The sequence below is a fragment of the Typopeltis vanoorti genome, chromosome 11, assembly GCF_054136105.1.
Source record: "Typopeltis vanoorti isolate ZY-2024b chromosome 11, IOZ_Tvanoo_1.0, whole genome shotgun sequence".
NCBI classification, from domain to species: Eukaryota; Metazoa; Arthropoda; class Arachnida; order Uropygi; family Thelyphonidae; genus Typopeltis; species Typopeltis vanoorti.
In genome coordinates, this window is record NC_143559.1 from 104,037,585 (window position 1) to 104,059,083 (window position 21,499).

The 21,499-nt window shown below is 36.4% G+C and overlaps 1 protein-coding gene across 1 annotated transcript in view; it reads left to right on the plus strand.

The window, feature by feature from the left end:
- LOC150101893 (citron Rho-interacting kinase-like) overlaps positions 1–21,499 on the plus strand; it is a 594,274-nt gene that overhangs the window by 456,044 nt on the left and 116,731 nt on the right. Inside the window, exons 30-31 of the mRNA XM_090400165.1 lie at positions 7,278–7,517; positions 8,030–8,138. Of these exons, the coding sequence (XP_090256291.1) occupies positions 7,278–7,517; positions 8,030–8,138 (349 nt within the window). The remainder of the gene's footprint in view (positions 1–7,277; positions 7,518–8,029; positions 8,139–21,499) is intronic.

The following is a 21,499-nucleotide window of genomic DNA, read 5'->3' on the forward strand; positions in this document are numbered from 1 at the left end:
CTGCATTCAATAAAATTATTCTTCCACATTCATTCTTTCTTTTTCTTGCAGCATAACGATAAAATTCTTTTGGATTGCCTTTAGTTTGCATGGCCAATTTCTTTTCATACTCCGTTTTAGCTTTTCTCACAATACTCGTTACATTTCTGGCCTGAGCTTTATATATTTCATAACTCCTCTCACTCTTATTCTCACGATACTCTTTCCACATCATCTTCTTGTGAATTTCTAGCTTAATAAGGCTGCACATCCATTTCACACCCCCAGCCTATTTATTCTTCGAACACTAGGGATACATTCAGATAACACCTCATTCAAGCACTTTTTCAAAGATTACCATGATCGCTGACATTTTTTCCATTCAGTAACTGATACCATGGGACCAAAGATGGTATTTTTCTAAGTTGATCATAATTTCCAGCTTTGTAGGTCAGCATGTAGCCTGTTAAAATCGGAGCTTCAATACAAGTAGATACTTCCCAAGAAAGAACAGCATGATCACTGTCACCAGTTGGTAGTAAAATAGCTATATTCTTGACAGAGATCCCTTCTGATGCTATGAGCAAATCCAACACTCTTTAACCTCTAGTTCCTTCTTTCACATGCTGCTTGAGAAAGTTATCCCGCAACAATTCAATAAATTCCTGTTCTTTCTGATCATGAGATTTCTCTTCTACCCAATCAATGTTTGGAAAATTAAATTCACCCATAATGATCATTCGCTTGGTACCCATAAGGCTAAATTGGCAATGCATTTCTTTGTCCCCTACAACTGAGCTGCCAGGTCTGTAGCAACACCCAACCACATATTTCATTCTCTTAACCTCCACTTCACACCAAATACGCTCAAACTCATCGCTGCATGGAACATTGTTACCATCATTGTTTTCTTGTATTTCTACCCTAACTGGACTTAAGTCATCTGATATCATTAGTAGCACTCCTCCTCCTCCTATCTCTTCTATCATTCCTAAAAATAGTATATCTGTTACACTCGATCCTGCTCACCATATCTGATTCTGATAGCCAGGTTTCACTAATGCCAACAATCTTAGGCCACATCGTATTCAATAAAGCAACAAACTCAACCCCTTTGTTTTTAATGCTCCTGGCATTTGTGTATAGACATAATAAATTACGACCTAGCCTATTCTTATAATTAGATATGCAATGTATTTTGTCAATATGCAATATATGCAATGTTTTGTATTTTGTGGGGTGCTTAAGGGTCAAAGCTGTATAACTGAGAGGAGACCTCCACATAGCCGTTAAAGGAATGTGGAGAACCGACCAGGGCTTCTGACCTAATATCCAATCCTCACCTTCTCGTGGTGCACCCTGTTGGGTATCTACTTTGATACTGAACGAACGAGGATGGGCTGGCAATTTGGGATTTAGCCGACCAAATTGTATTCTTATTGGTTAAACCAAAATAAAAAATGATGGTACAACATGACAAAATTTCATGCCGGCTGGGGCGTCGCCCGGTTAAACAAGGCCCCCGTTGTTTTCACCAGGGAACCAGGGTGAACAGCGAAAAGTCAGCTACTGGAACAAATCTGAAAACAAACCCCAACTCAACATCACCAGAGTTAAAGATCGGTACTATCAACATAAGAAGCCTGAATGGCAAAGAAATGGAGCTAGCTGAGGAATTAGATAAGTACCAGATCGACATAATAGGGGTGACTGAAACAAAAAAGACCAAAACTGGCGAGATCTTTCTGAGCAATAAATACAAAATGTTATATTCAGGCAATGACAATCAAGGAAAAGAAGGAGTAGCCATAGTATTCAACACAAAATACGAGGCTAATCTTCTTGAATGGCAGTCAGTCTCAAGTAGAGTAATGTGGGCAAATATGAGAATGGGGAACTGGACAATGAGACTTATTTGTGCCTATGGTCCCACAGAAGGTTCTACTAAGGTAGAAGTGGAGGAATTTTTTGACGCTTTAGAAAATGAAAAAGGAAAAGTTGGTCCTTGTTGGGGATCTAAATAGCAGAGTAGGAAATGATTGTGAGACATACAAAAATATTTTGGGAAAATTTGGAGAAAAGAGCAAAGCTAATAATAATGACAAATATCTGTTGGATTTCTGCTCAGGACATGGACTGGTTATTACTAACACCATGTTCCGACATAAAAATGTGCACAAATTCACATGGAGAGAAGAGGCTAGGAATAAGAAAAGTCTCATTGACTATGTTATTGTTGATAGTGATGTTTTCTCTCTGGTGCAGGACACCAGAGTGTACAGAGGATTTGAAATTGGAAGTGATCACTATTTAGTCTTTAGCAGAATAAAATTGAATTTCATATTGAAAAGAATAACATGCAAGAAAGTTTTAAAGCGAATAAAAGTTGAGCAGCTCTCAGATGTGAACTGTAGACTAAAATACAGAAAGATTATTGAAAAGAAAATGAAAGAGTTTGAGAACAGGAATCAAACCTTGGAGATTCAGTGGCAAACTCTGAAGAAAACATTGATTGATTCTGCCAGAGAGGCATATGGTGAGGTTGTGTGCAAGGATAAAAAAATCAGAACTCCCTGGTGAACACAGGAAGTTAAAGAGGCATGTGAAGGAAAAGAAGAAAGCATATCAAAAGTTCCTGGCAAATAAGTCAGCTTTTACTCTTACAGAATACAGAGACAAATGTAAGAAAGCTAAACAGTGTGTAAAACTAGCTAAACAAAAGTCATGGGAGGACTTTGGCAAGAATATAGAAAATAAATATCAAGAAGGTGCAAAATATTCTGTAGGTTGTTGAAGAAGCTTAGGAATGGAGGAAAGAGTGCTGTAAAAGGTGTTAGAGATGATAAAGGTGACATGAAAACAGGAGAAAAAGATATCCTAGAAGTATGGAGTAATTACTTTGAAAAACTGCTAAATGAAACAAGCAGTGATGACAGCACAGTGATAAAAAAAACACTGACCAGGCATGCAGTCAGGAATACATATCCATACTTGAAGTAGAAAAAGCCATCAAAGGCTTGAAATGTGGAAAGGCAGCAGGAGTAGATGATATTCGACCAGAAATGCTGAAGTATGGTGGTATAAAAGTCTTACAGTGGCTGCACTGCATAGTTCAGAAAGCCTGGACAGAGGGACGAATTCCTGATGATTGGAGTAGAGCTCTCATAGTACCCATATATAAAAAGGGAAATAAAACTGCATGTGAGAATTACAGAGGTATTTCCGTACTGAGTGTTCCTGGCAAGATCTATGCAAGCATACTTGAGAAACGGTTGAGAAGAATTGTGGAAGAAAAGCTTGGTGAAGAACAAGCTGGATTCAGGCCAAATAGAGGCTGTCAGGATCAGATCTTCACTTTACGAAAAATAGTCGAGAAAGCATGGGAATATAACAAAGATCTGTATTTAAGTTTTATCGATTTGGAAAAGGCATATGACAAGGTGCCAAGAGAGAATCTATTCGATACACTGCAGTTATATGGTGTCAATGGGACATTATATCAAGCAATACTTAGTCTTTATTTGAGTTGTAAGTCAGCAGTTAGAATTGAAGGAAGTACAGGAAGATGGTTTAATATTAAATCTGGTGTGAGACAAGGATGTACCTTATTCCCTCTGTTATTCATTATCTATATGGATCACATTATGAAGGAAAGTGGTATTAAACCTGATATCAAAATTGGAGATGTTAATGTCGGCTCTTTGCTTTATGCAGATGATGTTATACTTCTAAATAAATCTGCTACAAGTCTGCAAGATTCTCTGACTAAATTGAATAGCTGTTGTAATAGACATGGTATGAAGGTCAGCAATAAAAAGACAAAGACAATGAAAATAGGTAGAATCATTGAAAATGTCAACTGTGTTGTGAATGGAGAACCTGTGGAACAAGTGAACCATTTCAGCTACTTAGGCATGATTTTTACTGAAGATGGTAAATTAAATATAGAAATAGACAACAGAATCAGCAAAGCTGGTATGGTGGGAAGTCAATTGAATAAATTCATATGGAATAAGAGAGAAATTAGTCGGAACACTAAATTAGCTGTATACAAGACAGTGTTCAAACCAGTTTTAACTTATGGATCTGAGAACTGGGTCAGAAGTAAAACACTTGACCAAAGACTAGAGACCGCAGATATGAGAGTCCTGAGAAAGATTAGAGGTGTGAACAGATGGCATCAATGGCAAAATCATATTAAAAATGAGGATATTAGGAAAGAACTTGACATTTGTCAACATCCAGGAATGCATTAGCAGAGCTAATCTCAGGTGGTATGGTCACTTAAATGGAATGGGAGAGGAAAGATTAGCAACACAAGTGTTCTCTTCCAGGTTGGCAGGAAAACGACCCAGAGAAAGACCAAGATATAGGTGGATTGATACGGTACAAATTGCCTTAGACGATAGAAATATAAGATCTGATAATGTTGTTGTCTTGACAAGGAACAGACTGATTTGGAGGAAAATTGTAGATAGGAAGTTAGTAATGATGTAAATTTTTCATGTAGTACTGTCATATCCTGTACACCCCTTGAGGGTACATGGCAGGAATTTGATGATGATGATGATGTAATTTATCTTGTTCTAGAATTTTCTCTTTTCCCTCCCCAGACATACTTAAAAGGTCCGAACCCAAAGCATATTTTCCCACTCCTACGCCACATACATAACCATGTTCAAAGGCATTTATATCATTATCACGTTTGTATACCATAGCTGAATTTTCACACACATTTTTCCCATTCCTCCCTTGATGATGTAGTTTCCCTGACTCTGCATTAAGTCTCATACCAAGAAGTAATTTCTCCAGGCTTCTGATGCCAAATGAATTCAAGTGCTGGCCATCATTCTTATACAAATCTTTTCTGCCATCAAACTTCGGCCATATCTTCCACATTCATCTAGTAACTGTTCCTTATGAACTCGTCTCGATCATATTATCATCCTTTTATTCACAAGCCTGCAAATTCTATTTCCTAAAATCTTGCATTCATACCAAACATTCCAGAGACCTGAAACCACTTTAGTGAATCATCTCTAAACTTTTCTAATATATCCTTATTCTCTTGAAAACTAGGCCACCAGATCTACACATGCAGATCTAATCCATATGCAGCATAGTCTAGGCCTTCTTCCTTACTTCTGTGTGAAAGATTGTATTGTTATCATAATACACTCTGATACCCCCTTGCACTTTTAGCAGTGTGATCACTAACCTTCAAGTTCTTGCCCACCATCATATCTTATCTCCTCCTCCACTCCAGACACTATTTTTCCTTAAAAAAAAAAAAAAAAAAAAAAAGTCAAACCTTGCATTTTGGTCCCACATAATGTTATGGAAGGACACTTAATATCCTCCCTATAGTTCTCCCCAACTTTGCATGTACAAAAACAACTGCATACTCCATTTAGACTTCTTCTAATATCATTAAAATATAAGTTAAAAGTAATGGTCCCAAAACCAATCACTGCAGCATACCACTGGTTGACTTTCCTCTTCCTGGATATCACTTCTAATACACAACTTGCTAACACCTGACAACTAATCTCCTATCCAACTTGCTATGTTATTGAACTTCTTCCATTCCACATTAATTACTAACTAGTCATGTAACAGTCTACTAGAGATTAGAACTATATGGAAAGGAATTAGGACTATTCAGACACTGGTCATTACAGACACTATTCAACAGCTACCTTTACAATCTGAACATGCTACTGTATTATGCATCTTATCTAATGCATTTATTGTTATGCAAGTAGATGTCTAAAACAACTTTTCTTTTACAAACTGATGCTAATAATCACAGAAAGCAGCTATTATCAACTCACTTTTAGATTCTAGCCCTTACCAACCCAACATTTTACCACAACTTCAGACACAGATTAGTATATAATTAAAGTTTGTCTTATCACCCCTTTCATGAAGTGGAACATTTTTTTTTTAACTCCTTTGAGACTCTCCCTTATGTCATGGTTGCCATTAACTCACTGGAACATTACAAGATTTCACTGAGTTCTGTTATGAACATCATATTTACTTAATTCCTCATATACTTCTTTCACTTTCACCATTAGTCACTCTTCCACAATTCCCTTCATATTAAAGCTCCATATGAAGTCAGTTATAAGGATGATAAACTTTGGTAAACTGTTCGTTAAATATGTCAATAATATCCTCTCAGTGGTTACCATTCTATCATTTTTTTTTATCAACTAATATATATCCATTTTTATAATATCATCCTCCCAAATCATTCTTTCTTCTGCTATCCACATATCTGAATAACTCAGAATTTTCTTGGCATGATTTTTCAGATGCTACTCATTCTACACTTCTGTTATCCTTATCATCCAAGTCGCTCTCCTAATCCACTCCTTATATACTCCTCATTCAAGTGATTGCTATTCACCTTATGGTATCTCATTAATACATTCTTCTTGATTGTCTGTTTAGTTTCTTCATTCATCCATTTTTGTACCTAGTTTGTTTGACCTCTTGACATTCCTATTGTTAAGATATCTGTTGACCAGTGTCTGAATAGCACTAATTCCCTTCCTAACTCTCCTTCCCATACAATTATGCTGTGCTCTTTGTAATCAACAGTCTTGTAGTTCCACATATATCCATTCCTCATATGGCTGACTGCCACTCAAGTGACACCTCATGGTCACTCACTAGTTCTAGTAAGATTGGTTACCTCATTCACAATTGCTTCCTTTGATATGACTATCCTCATGTACCTAAGTTACATGTACCAGTGAATACCAACTAAGTAAACAGTGTAGTTCACATTGATTAGCAAAGCATAGTATCACAAATGTAATACTGAGTCTAAACATACACTGTTAGACTAGGAAAGTTTGGATAAACCACACACACACACACACACAAAGAGAGACCTAGATTGTCTGAAATAATAACCTATATTACCAAATAAAGAAAACCTAGAGTTCTGTATCAAAAAAGTAAGGTTATAATATTAATAACTGCTAAACTGAAGAGGCACATTTTACAGCTGTTGTATATTATGTAAGTTTTAGTCGTATATACTTCTTTATTGAAGAACCAAGAAACAATTATAGAGGCATGCACACTAGTTTGTGATAAACTAGTATTTTTTTTACTAAGAAAATACCACTTACTGAATCACTGACCAGCAGGAATGACAATATTTTGAACAAAATAGGAGCATTTATTTTTTTACCTCATCATAATAACAGTTTGATGCATTGCTATTTCATTAATTCTAAAAGAATTTGGTGTTAATCTAATCTTCAAATTAATTCTTTTAGCAATGGAAAACAAGGATGGGAAAAAAAATATGTGCGTCTTGTAGGTACGGTATTATACATTTGCAAGGAACAAGTTGAAACAGATAGTGCTGTTGATGAAATGGATTTGGCCTTCCAAGATGGAGAGGTTATTGTGACTAGTGCAGTGTCTCCAACTGAGCTCATTGGTACAGCAAAATCTGATCTACCTTTTGTTCTAAAAATTGAATATTTGCCTCATACGACCTGTTGGCCATCCAGGTAGTTACATTTTTTTTCTTAAGCATTTTAAAAAATTAGCTTGGTATAATATTTAAAAGTAAATTTGTAACTTAAAGATAAATTAAAGACCTATCTTAAATGTAAAAATTTAATATAGTGCAATTAAAATTGTACACTTTTAAGATGTGGTAACCTTTAAGTTGAATGGCTTATATGCCTTATTTAAAGTGAGCTTATTTTTCATTATTTCTCTTCTTTTGCATTGTGTTTAGAGTGACATTGATTTCAAGACAAAGGTCATGACATTGCTGGAGACCATGATTAATGGTTTATTTGGCATAAAATAAGCCCCTTTATTAACTTGCATGTTGATGTGGAAGACCAAATTTTTTATTTTGTATCACAGTTACAAATGAGAAAATACCAAAGTGTCTTGTCAGTATTTTTGGCAACTATACTGTGATTACATCTATCTATATATATATATGTATATTAGTTAGTTGCACTTTAATAATTATAATGGACGATGAAAACTGATATTTACTTTGCAGATGTCTGTATATCATGACAATGAACTTTGCTGATAAGAAGAGTTGGGTTTCAACCTTAGAACATGTAGTACAAAGCTGTAAAGATAAAGTGGATAATGATGAAAATGCTGTAAGTGTTGCTTTTTTTTTTTGTAGTAGTAGTAGTAGTATTTAAAATTGTGTTTAAAAAAAAGATATTGAGTGATGTATTATTAGGTTATCCTTTGGGTGCTGTTCCTTTTAATCATCCAGTTTATGTAATTGTACATCAGTATTTTTGCCTTTTACAGAGGTTATTGTGTGATAGTTTTGCATGTGCATAATGTATATGCAACAGCTAATTTTTTTTTGGGGGGGGGGGGGTCATTTCCAATTTTTTTATTATTATTTTGTTTTAATCATAAGTAATTTTGGTAATAACATGTATAACCAATGTGTTTTTATAGTGTAAACATTTTAAATTAAATAAACATTTATTTAATTTAAATAAAATAAACAAATATCAAATTATGCAATTGGAAAAATTTTTATACTACAAAACGTATTAGTTATACACAAATCAACCTTCACTATAGCACAGCATACACCTTTATAAAAAAAAGATCATTCACTGTAACAAACCAGAAAAGTTCAGTCCAAAGCCTTATAGGCATAAATCTACAAACATGAAGATAAACGTCTTGAGCAGAAGGCAATTTAAGGTAGTGTTATGTAGCCAAACTTTAAAATGGGGAATTGGACAAGGCCTATGGTCACACAGAAGGCTCTCAGGAAGAAGTGAAGGAATTCTTTGAGTCATAAGAGCAAGTAACTGACATAATGGAAAAGTGGTCTTTGTTGGAGAGCTAAATAGCAGAGCAGGCAATGAATCACATAAGGCATATGGAAAAATTTGGAGAAAAGGGGAAAGGCTAATAATGGTAAGTACCTGCTAGATTTATGCTGAGAATATGGATTAGTCATTACTAACACTATGTTCTAACATAAAGATGTGCCTAAGTTCACATGGAGAAAAGATGCAAGAAATTTTATCTTACATAAATAACATTGACTGTTATTTAGGTAGATAAAAATGAATATTTCATTGGAAAGAACAGTATGTAAGAAAAGAACTAAAGTTGCTCAACTTTAGTTCTTTAAAAAGAACTAAAGTTGAGCAACTTTTACAGTTAAACTCTTGACTTAACTATATAAACATTATGTTGTTTAATTTTGACGGTATATATCAGAACACAGAAAGTAAATAATTATTTATTGACTTATTGCTGATATTTCGCTGATTGTTATAACCAGCATCTTCAGAGCACAAAAAACAGTTTGTCATAGTACACGAGACTACAACAACATGATGTAACAAAGGGACTAGTTTAACAAAATTGTAGCAACAACACAGATTAAAGTCCTAATTAGGTGCCCTCTATCTAAAAAAAAAAAAAAAAAAAAAAAAAAAAAAAAAAAAAAAAAAAAAACAGAGAGAGAAAGCAGGTATTAGTTATGGAGATATTTTAGAGGAAGTGGAGGAGATGAAAGATCTGGGAATGGGATGATGGTGGATAGGGACTTGAAATTTTGTGGACATTTTGCTAAAATTGTGAGGACAACACAGCTGATTATGGGAATGATGCTGAGAACATTGATACGTAGAAGTAAGGATGTTATGATTCCATTGTACAAGACTTTGATCAGGCCATATATGGATTACTGTGTACAAATTTGGTGAATGGTTTTCATAAGGATGAGTTGTTGGAGAGGATTGACTAAGTCAGTTTCTTATCCCTGGAATGTGAAATATTAGGACAGATTGACAATACAAATTACAGAGACTAGTGGATAGGAGGAAAAAAAAGACATGGTTAAAATGTATAGCTTGGTGAGGGGTAATTACCAGATTAATGTGGATTTTTCATAGGATATCTGGGGATGGAGAGAACGAGAGGCTATTCCTGGAAGCTGTATATAAGGTGGGTATGAGCAAAGAGAATGAAGTGTAGATTTTTTGTTTGTAGGAATTCCTAGATTATGTAATCCCTTGGCATGATCAAAATCATCCATATTTACCTTTTTTGTTTGTACTCCAGTGAATGTAATTCTCACTCCTCTGTTACTTCTCTATGTTAATGTGTTTGTAGTGTAATTTGTGTGTACGTGTGACATCCCTCCCTCCCCACTAGTCCCATTCATCAAAGGTTATAAACTTGCGTCACATTAGCACTCTGTGTGCACATGCCAAGGGATTACATAATCTAGGAATTCCCTAGATATCAAGAATATGCTATTTTTAAAACTTTTAGGCCATTAAAATATAGTGGTAGTCTTATGTCATGCAATGAAAATTGCCTGCTGTGAGAACAAAAATCCAGAGCCTGAAGGGGAGAAAAATGCTTTTTTTTAGAAATCAACTTGCACATTAATGTTACAAAACCTATAACACATCAGTGTCATGTGTTGGCAATGTAAGACTTTGGGAAGTTAACAAACTGATATGCAAAAAATCATTTATTCTTGAAAATGAATGAGATTTTGCAAAGTTAATGTGATTATAAAGTAATCCTTTTTACTGGAATGATATCCAGTCATATAGTTGACTGTCACTATAGCAAACACTATAACAGACTCACTATAATAAACTAGCAAACAAATTGCTATAGGTATAACCATCATCAAATTCCTGATGTGTGCCTTCAAGGCATGTATAGGATACCATGGCAGTATCACTACTATTGTATCCTATATCCATAGGTATAATGCTGTGGTACTATGTACCTTAAATTCTGATATTATGGAGTTTGACATAGCCTTAGCAGTTCCCTCAACATCTGTGGTCATAAATTTACTATATACCTCATCTATTTCTTATTATGACAAGCACATCCATGGAGTCGCAAGACTGCACAGGAGACCATTCTACACTCAGTACTGTACTGCACCATCAGCTGTTCACTCCACAGTAATTTTATCTGTTGATTGTGTATTCTTTGGCAGATTTGACTGGTTTGTTAGAGAAAAATTGTAACTACCACTGAAATCATTTAAGTTGCTGTCAATTGCAAAATGCTCAGATTCTTTTTTCCTTGAAGACATTCAAACTGTCTTTTACAATCAAAGGGGTGCATGTTCATTCTAAATGTGCAATAGCAGACTAAAACTAATGTTTATTGCTGTATGCCATTACATCAATAAGCATTCCAAAATTTTTTGAGTTGGTTTTGAACCATCTGTTAATATTGCTCTGCCAACCAACCATACTAATGGCTAATAGTGTAGAATAAAAAATTATAGAGCAATTGAAAGCATGGCAATTGGTTCAATTCCCAACAACTTCTGTATATAGCACTTTGAGCAAAATTCTTTGGCCTGGTTGGTTGATTGGGATCAGGGACTAGTCATTACTGATACCATGTTACAAGATGATGTGCACAAATTCACCCACAAGAAATGTTATTGAAAGAAATATTGTATTCTTTCCATGCTGTGACTGTAGATTGAAATCTCACTGAATGGATGTTTGAGAAATTCATCAGTAGTGATGGAAGAAAGGGAGGAGGTAGCTATAGTATTCAACACTAATCATAAAGATAATGCATTGGCAGGCAATTTCAAGTAGTGATATTAGCAAACACATCAAAATGATGAATAAGTGAGGCATGTTTGTGCCCATAGTCCCATAGAAGAAGCATCTATGGAATTTTTCAAATCATTAGAAAAGGTAGCTGAAGTTAGTCCTTGTTCTCAACATCAGAGCAGTAAATGAATACCAGAGACTTACAGAAAATTTTTTTTTTTGGGGGGGGGGATTTGGAAAAATCGTAATGCTAATAATGGTAATTCGTCCACAGGATTTTTGTTCAGGATCAGGGACTAGTCATTTCTGATACCATGTTACAAGATGATGATGTGCACAAATTCACCCACAAGAAATGTTATTGAAAGAAATATCGTATTCTTTCCATGTTGTGACTGTAGATTGAAATCTCACTGAATGGATGTTTGAGAAATTCTTAGGTGAAACGTGATTTTTATTATCTGGTGTCAAACCACTACCTACTTATTGGATGCCTGAAAAAGTTCCATGATTTGTTAGAATAGGATTCTCAAATTATCTACCTTCAGCCTACTTATGATACTGAAATGCACTTTTAAAACATTAGGTTTTTTTCTTTTTACTTTATTTTTCTTTTTAAACATTAAAAAGAAAAAAAAAGGGTGGTGTGTGTGTCCTGTATCCTGTAATAATGTGTAATATAATGCGTGTTCTTCATTTGGTTGCATAGCTTATTACATTAGAGAACTTTAGCATTTAACATTAGCCAGTCATTGTTGATTCAGAACCTGAATGACAATTGAAAAAAATATAATAATAGTCTGTCTTTCAAAAGAAAGCTTGATCACACACTGACTGAACAGATCCATAACAGTTTACAGGAAACAACCATATGGCTAACATATATTCACAACAATATGGAATTAAAACAAATTAATGCCAAAACTGATTGTTCTAATCAAACTCCCATTACTTCCTATCCTTGAACCTGTCTATGACCCATTTTTAGCCAATGTCCACCCCTCTCACACGATCTCTATTAGTTCATATTCATATCAGGTATATATTGCTATAAAGTTTAGCATTTTGTAACAAAACCTTATTGTAGAATTGAAACAATGAGAGATGGTTGATTTAGATGACCAAATAATATAAAGTACCTATCCTCTTCATTCCCCCCATGGCATATAAAGCTGAGATCCATCTTCTCTAGATTATCTCTTCCTTTGCAACTAAACTAGCTTTTTTCTTCTTTTTTATTTTTTGTCAACTTAGTTGGTCTTTTTTTTCCCCTTTGGGAATCAATAACCAATCCAATTCCATCTGCATCTTATTTTACAGAAAACATTAGTACAACTCAAGATAAGCACCATAATTGTAAGACATATCAATGGAAAGAAAAGTGGATAAGTAGAGAAATGCCACATTGACAAAATTGGTGTTACAGAAACAAAGACAAAATTAGGCAAGATTCTTATAAATGAAAACTACAAGATGTCATTATATTCATGCAGTAGTGATGGGAGAAAGGAAGGAGGTAGCTATAGTATTTAACACTAATCATAAAGATAATACATTGGCAGGCAATTTCAAGTAGTGATATTAGCAAACATCAAAATGAAGAATAAGTGAGGCATGTTTGTGCCCATAGTCCCATAGAAGAAGCATCTATGGAATTTTTCAAGTCATTAGAAAAGGTAGCTGAAGTTAGAGCAGGAAATGAATACCAGAGACTTACAGAAATTTGGGGGGGGGGGATTGGAAAAATCGTAATGCTAATAATGGTAATTTGTCCGCAGGATTTTTGTTCAGGATCAGGGACTAGTCATTACTGATACCATGTTACAAGATGATGATGTGCACAAATTCACCCCACAAGAAATGTTATTGTTGATAGTGATATCTTAATACTAGTTTAGGAGAGGGATTTATTAGATGATATTTGAACCAGAAATGGTGAAATATGGAGATCTAAAATTTTACTGTTTGCTGTGTTGCATAATTCATAATTTCTATGGGGGGGGGAGGAAATGTGAGAATTAAGAGAATATCCATACAGAGTGGCTCGGGTAAGATTGATGTAAGCATACTTGAAATGAGAGTAACAAAAAAAGTGGGGGGAGGAAAGCTTGTAGAAGAACAAGCTTGGTTCGGGCCAAATCAGAGTTGTCAGGATCATATTTTCACTTTATGACAAATAGTTCAGAAACCATTGGAATATAATAGGAATCTATATTTGTTTTATAGATCTGGAAAAGGTCCGCGCGGTTAGCCTAGTGGCTATGCGCTTCGCAACCATATGCCTGGGGAAGGAGTGTCCTAGGTTCGATTCCCGTCGGTGATGTGAGGAGCTGAAGGATCTTCCTCAGCCATAGCCAAGTTAGCCAGTCTTGGGCATGGACAGCAGGGTTTTTTCCCCAGTTTATTCTGGGGTTTTTCATCCCGCAAAGCAGGCAAACTGGCCTTGAGAACTCAACACTACAGGCCATAGGATACACTGTGGCATAAGGCTGACCACCTTATCCTGTAAATGGAGTGAGGTCCGATGATCAATGGACCCTCGACACCGCAAGGTAAAAGAGGGTATAAGGAAGATGATGATGATGATCTGGAAAAGATATAGGACAAGGTGTCAAGATGAAAGTTGTCTTGCAATACATAAGCAACTATTAGAATTGGATTAGTTAAAGATGGTCTGTAAAATCAGCTATAAGACGAGATGCACGCTATCTACAATGTTATTTGTTATCTATATAGATCACGTTATGAAGAAAAGTGATATTGAAAATGATATCAAACTTGGAGATGCTAATCTCAGCTCTTCAGTTTATGCAGTTGATATCTATAGGATTCAATAACTATTGAATAACTGCTATAAAAAGTTTTGCATAAAATCAGAAATAAAATGTGAAAAATGCGTAGAAGCATTGAAAACCTCAACTGCATCCTGAATGGAGAACCTTATAGAACAAGTAAAACATCTTGGCTGATTAGATAGGCACAATTTTTAGTGAAGATGACAAATTAAATATGGAGATAAATAACAGAATAAGCAAAACTAGCATGGTATGGAGTGAGTCAACTGAACAAATTTCTATGGAATGATAGAAATTAATCAAAACACTCAACTAGCTGTGTAAAAGACAGTGTTTAATTAATTATGTATGAACCCTGATAGCTTGGGTTAGAAGCAAAACAGGAAAGTTGTCAAGCAAAGAATTGAGAGCACAGATACTGAATTGTAAGAAAAATTAGGAGAGGGAACAGATTTTTATTATTATATAACCTCCATGGAGTCAAAGGCTCATTTTGGGGGGTGCGTGGAGGTCTATACCTTCTCATGCAAAAAGACCAAACCATGCCTTTAACCCATTCAGTTTCTGTATACACATTATGCTGATACCTGTCTGACAGCCAATCAGCTATTCAACTCTCTAGTATGTTATCTAATCCCATCTGTTTTAATTTAGCTACTAGCTTGTCTTGTAACAGTTTATCAAAGGCTAGGCTAAATTAAAACAGATGGGATTAGATAACATACTAGAAATGTGAAAAATCCAAGTATATCATTATAGACATGCATTCTGAATGGAAAACCTATAGAAAGCAAGTTAAACATCTTGGCTGATTTAGACAGTCACAATTTTTAGTGAAGATGAAAAATTAAATATGGAAATAACAGAATGAGCAAAACTAGAATGGTAGGGAGGGAGTGAGTGCCCTTTATTGAACGAATTTGTCACTTCTTTATAATACTTAAACAGATTACTAGAACATGACCTCCCCCCCTCCCAACAAACCCATGCTGACCATCATGAAGAATACTGCTATTATCAACCCACTTCTGAATCCTAGTCCTCACCAACTTCTCTAACTTCTTATTTCCAGACACACAGACTGGCTTATAATTTGTGGCCTCAGTCAAATCTCCATTCCTCTCCCCTCCCCCATTTGTAAAGTGGGAAAAAATTTTTCCACTTTACAAATGGGGGAGGGACTTGCCCTGTTGCAAGATTCATGTTGAAGAGGTGTGTCAATGATGTCATTAATTCCATAGAGCAGGGGTTCCCAAAGTACAGTATGCATACCACCTGTGTTATGTGAGCCACTGCTCAGTTGATTGGAAATGTAACATACTGTTCAAAAATGAGATAATACAACAGAAACTTATTTCTGTTATTCAAGTTCGTTATTCATTTATTTTTAATGTTATTTATTTGGCATCTATGAATGTCCAATGAAACATCAGTCAATATATATCAGTATGTATTAGTCTGTAGAAATCTTTATGTAAGCACCACCTTTGAAATAGTCACTACTTTTCTTAGAATGTTCCGTATCAACTTAACAGTTAGATCAACACAAGATTCATATTCCACAGTCCAGAATAGAGTATGAGTGTTATATCATGTATATTTTTATTATCATCACTTCATAATTGTTCCATATTTTCATCCATTATTTCGTATTGATATCATTTCATTCCATATAAATACAGCAAAGAAACAGCTTTATATTGACCATGCAGTCTCTATACCCATAAACCTTCAAGGTGTCTAATGACCGTGGGAAAAAAGTAACCTCCCCTGCCCAAGGTTGAAACCCTTTAGTGGTACATCAACTTAGCTTGGTAATGTAGAGTGGTAAATGGTTGAAAAAAGTTTGGGAATATCTGCCGTGGAGTATTCTCTCAAGACACATGGCAATATATTGTTGTGTCCTATTGCTAAAAATCAAGTTTACTTAATTCTTCATATACCTCCTGCTCATTTACATCTGTTTCTCCTCCAGTATACTCTCTACACTGCAGCTTTATTAGATGCACTTCACGAATGAAATATACTAATAAACTGATCATTGGATACTTCAACTATATCCTCCACATTGGTTACCAAATCTGCTAGTATCAACTAGCATCATCCCACCATAGTCATATTTTCTTATACTTGCCACCTATCAAAAGAACTCACTATGATTTTTCTTAGCTTGATTTTTTAATTTCTTCACATCTGCACTTTTGCTGCCTTTACTAACTGAGTCACCTTTCTGGTCTACTCTTTGTACCCTTCATTCAACTGTTCATTACCAACATTCATCTTGTGTTTCCTCAACAGGGTCTTATTCTTCAAAATATCCTGCTTCATCCATTTTATGTCTATCTTGTTTATCCTTTTCACCTTTGGAATACACTCAGGCATTGCTGCTGTTTAATAGCTCTTGATCAATTCCCACGCAGTATATCTCCTTCCCACTCAATTCCTCTTTCCACACTACTCAGTTGTTTCCTAAGCTTTTCATAATCACCAGTCCTGTAGTTCCATGTATTTCTCCTTTCTAGAAGTTCTCATATGTCATACAATTTAGGTGATCGCTTCATGGTTACTCACCAACTGAGGGAAAATTACAGTCACATCCTTCTTAAACCTTGTGTGCCCTCCTTTACATATTGTCTAAGATTGTTGTCCCTTAAGAACTCTAGAAATTAATTCTCCTTATTCCCTGACACTATCTCTTCATTCCAATTAATATTGCTGTAATTGATGTCACCCATAATATCACCCTTCACTTACTCACTAAGCCAAGTTGCCTATACATTTCTTTGTCTCGCATACCCTGGCCTGTTTACTGCTTCAAAATCACTGCCACTTGTTTCCCATTGTTCTTAACCTTGTGCAGACATAATTCTCCTGCTATCATCATCAGCAGCACTCCCCTCTGTCATTTGTGAAGATAGGAAAAACAAGGGAAAGAGGGGGAGTGCTGCTGCTGATGATAGATGATGGATAAATCATATCCATTCATTTCTATTCCTGTCAAGATGTCATTCTGATCCAACCATGTTTCACTTATTCTAACTATTTCTAGGCACATAAACTCAATCAATGCAACAGTTTCATCGAGAGAATGCGAGAAGAGCAGATTCTGAAAGCAGTAATAAATGCATAATGGGATGGTCAGCATAGGATTGGCTGGAATACATAGTGGGGATACAGTATAGGGAGGGGTATATGGGACAGAAGGAGAGCAGACAGAGTAAGTGAAGAGAAGTCTTCTCATTCCCACAAATGAGGGGGGGGGAACACAGGTGATTATAGACCAAGAAATTAATTGCTGTGTTTATTTACGAATGCCACGAGTATCAGAAAAAAAGATACTCCTGGCATTCTTAAATAAGCATAGCAATTAATTTCTTGGTCTATAACTACCTGCGTTCCTCCTCCCCCCCCCTCATTTGTGAGAATGAGAAGACTTCTCTTCACTTACTCTGTCTGCTCCCCTTCTGTCCCATGTATCCCCCTATGTATTCCAGCCCATCCTATGCTGACCATCCCATTATGCATTTATTACTGCTTTCAGAATCTGCTCTTCTCACATTCACTCCATTCACAACCACATCAGTCTCACCTAGTCCACTCTCCTGCTCGCTTACATTATCTCTGACTTCCACTGATACCTTGTTTGCTACAAACTCCTCTTCCTACCACACTGTTGTCTTTCACTCTCCTCAATCTCCTGATAACCATGCTCGCATTCTTCCTATTATTATTATTACAAGCAACTCCAAGGAGTCGATAGACTCATCGAGGGAGGCCCTAACATTATGTCAAGAACAACTATTCGACATTCACACAGTATCTATCATACCTCGCCTTGAACTCATTCACAGTCATGGTACCCACAACAGACTGGCAGCTTATTCCACTCGTTCACCACTCTCCAACGAAAAAACCTAGCTCTAACACCCTTGCTAACCACACTCTTTCCCAGCTTCCATGCATGGCCCCTAGTCCTCCCACCACCAGTCCTATTCTCAAAAATATCTTCTGAATTAATCTTATAGAAACCCTTCGGTAATTTGAATGTCTCAATCATATCACCCCTTTTCTGCCTATCAACCAATTTCTGCAACCCACAAATCTTCAACCTGTTCTCATAAGGTTCATTCCATAGACCTGCTATCATCTTGGTCACTCGTCTCTGGATCCTCTCCACCTTCTTCCCATCAAGAAGAAACCCTGGTGCCTATATCTGGGCACAGTAGTCTAGATGGGGTCTTATCACCCCAAAATGCACAACTTTACATTTTGCCACATCAATTTGACATCCATTCTCCTTAGCCCAGTCCTCCAAACTATCCAAATCATCCTACAAAATTTTGACATCTGTTCACTCACTATTGCTCTACCCAACCTTGCATCATCATCAAACAAATGAACACCTCCTCTCAGATCCTTTCCTATATCGTTAATGAACAAATTTAACAGTTGTGGTCCAAGAACAGAACCCTGCGGCACACCACTAGTCACAGGCTGTCTTTTGGACTCTACTCCTGAATAAACCACTCTCCGATATCTCTCCATCAACCACCCTCCCATCCATCTCACCAACCCCATATCCATCCCCATATGCTGCAGTTTACTGATTAGAATTCCATGTGGCATCCTGTCAAAGGCCTTAGCAAGGTCCAGCAGAATCTCTGTAAACCCATTACCCTTATCCAGTTCAGCCGTCACTGTGTTATAAAACGTGAGCAAGTTACTGAGGCACGATCTACCTTTCACAAAACCATGCTGTCCTCCCATACAGTATCCCATTTTCATCTATCCAATCCTGTATTTTCCTCTTGACTATTTTCTCCAAGACCTTGACAACGATCCCTGATATGCTGATCGGTCGGTAATTTGCAACAACAGTCTTGGAACCTCCTTTATGCAGTGGAACTATTTTCCCCTCTTTCCACCTCCTCGGGACTGACCTAGACCCGAGACTCAAATTAAACAAAATGGTTAAGGGCACTGATAATTCTTTAGCCGCTTCACGAACAACACGAGGTGGTATACCATCTAATCCCACATGATGTATTGACATTGAAGTTTTGTAATAGACTATTCACCTCCACTTCATTCACCACAATTCCCATATAAGCTATTGGTTCATTCATTCCTGCAATGTCATCACCTGGATGATATACTCTTGCAAAGTGCTCGCTCAGTAATTCCGCTATATCAACTGATTCGGTTACCTCCCTATCATCGGCATTCTTTAAAATCATTCTGCCATATACATTTTTTCTTTTACTTGCAACATATTGAAAAAACTGTTTGGGATTCTCTTTAGCCTGCATGGCTAATGTTCTTTTATAATCCGCTTTTGCTTTTCTTACCACACTCGTTACCCCCTTCTGGCCTGTGCTTTATACCATTCATGTGCCTGCCGGTCACCTTTCTCCTTAAGTTCCCTCCACAGTTGTTTCTTTTTTTGCAGCTCAAGCTTAATGGTGTTATTCATTCATTTAACCCTACTTGATTTATTATTCGGACTCTAGGTATACAGTCAGCCATTGCCTCCTGCAAACACTTCTTAAGCACCTCCCATGAACTATCAACATCCAGCCCTTGCAGTTTTACATGCCATGGCACTGAACCAATTAAACTCCTAAACTTGTCATACTTACCAGCCCGATAATTCCACATGTACCCTGTCTTAATTGTAAATTCCACACCTTTAGCCACCTCCCAAGTCAAGCATCCTATGATTACTCTCACCGATTAGTGGCAACGTGGCCATATTCGTTATGGCCAAATTCTCAAATGCAATTACTAGGTCAAGCACTCTCTGACCCCTAGTATTTTCCATTACGTGCTGTCGCAGATAGCTATCCCTTAATAACTACATAAAATCCAATTCCTTCCTCCCATGTGTCCTCTCCTCCTCCTTCCAATCATTGTTACCATAGTTGAAATCTCCCATAATAATTACCCTCCTTCCACTCATTTCTTCTATTTGCTTATGCATACTATCTCCACCATCTATTCCATCACCTGGTCTATAGCAACACCCAACTGTATATTTTGTTCTGCTAGTCTTAATCTCACACCAAATAGCCTCAAATGTACTCTTCTCTATCCTGCAGTTCCACTTTTATTCTCCTTGGCTGCAGCTCATCAGCTATCATCAATAACACTTCTCTCCCCCCATTTTATTCTCCCTGTCACTCCTGAACACACCATACCCCTCACATTCAATCCCATTAGCTATATCATCTTCTGTCAGCCATGTTTCACTAATGCCAATAACCTGTGGCCTTGAAGTGGCAACCAAGGCCAGAAATTCTTCCTTCTTGTTCCTAATACTTCTGGCATTAGTATACATGAATTGCAGAAGCCCATTTGTCCCATCCCTATTTTGATGCCTTATACTAACTATCCCATTCTGATTTGTTGTCCTTTGTACTCGCTGAGGCATATTACACACATGCACAACCAAATCATTCGTTCCAGCCACAACCACTAACTCCCTTGCACAGTTACTTCTCATATCCAGTGCCTCAATCACCTTGTTTATTCTTCATCCTGGAAAACAGACCTTGTCCACCATACCTTTCATAATAGAATCTCCATATAATGCTTTTCTTGGGTCATTTGCTGCTACTTTTTCTCCATGTAACAGCAATTGTTTACAGATCTTTCATTTTATCTTTTGCACTCTTCTGTTTGTATCCACCATACATGTAGTTTCATTCTGTGTCTCATCTCATTCCTTACCTTAATCATTTAATTCTTACATTCCAGGAATCGTTTCCACTATTGCTCCATTGGTCAGACTTTTTTTTTTCTGTTCCCACAGTCACACCAGCTCTTACTTTATTGGACAGGCACACTTCTGCAATTACTCTCTTTCTTTTTTTAATAATTTCCTTATTCACAATTGCATTTTCAACATGAATATTCTCACACTCACTCTTCTGGCTATCATTCTTAGTCTTCTTACATCCATCATTGCTTTTCATCTGGTATTCTTCACTTCTGGTTCCTCACTTTTATTCAAAATACCACAGTCCATTAACATGTCATACTTTCTACAGACCCTTACTCTCTCTCATTTCTCTTGTGTAATGTCTCAACAAACGCATTTGCCACGTTTGCTCATGCATACATGTTACATTCCCA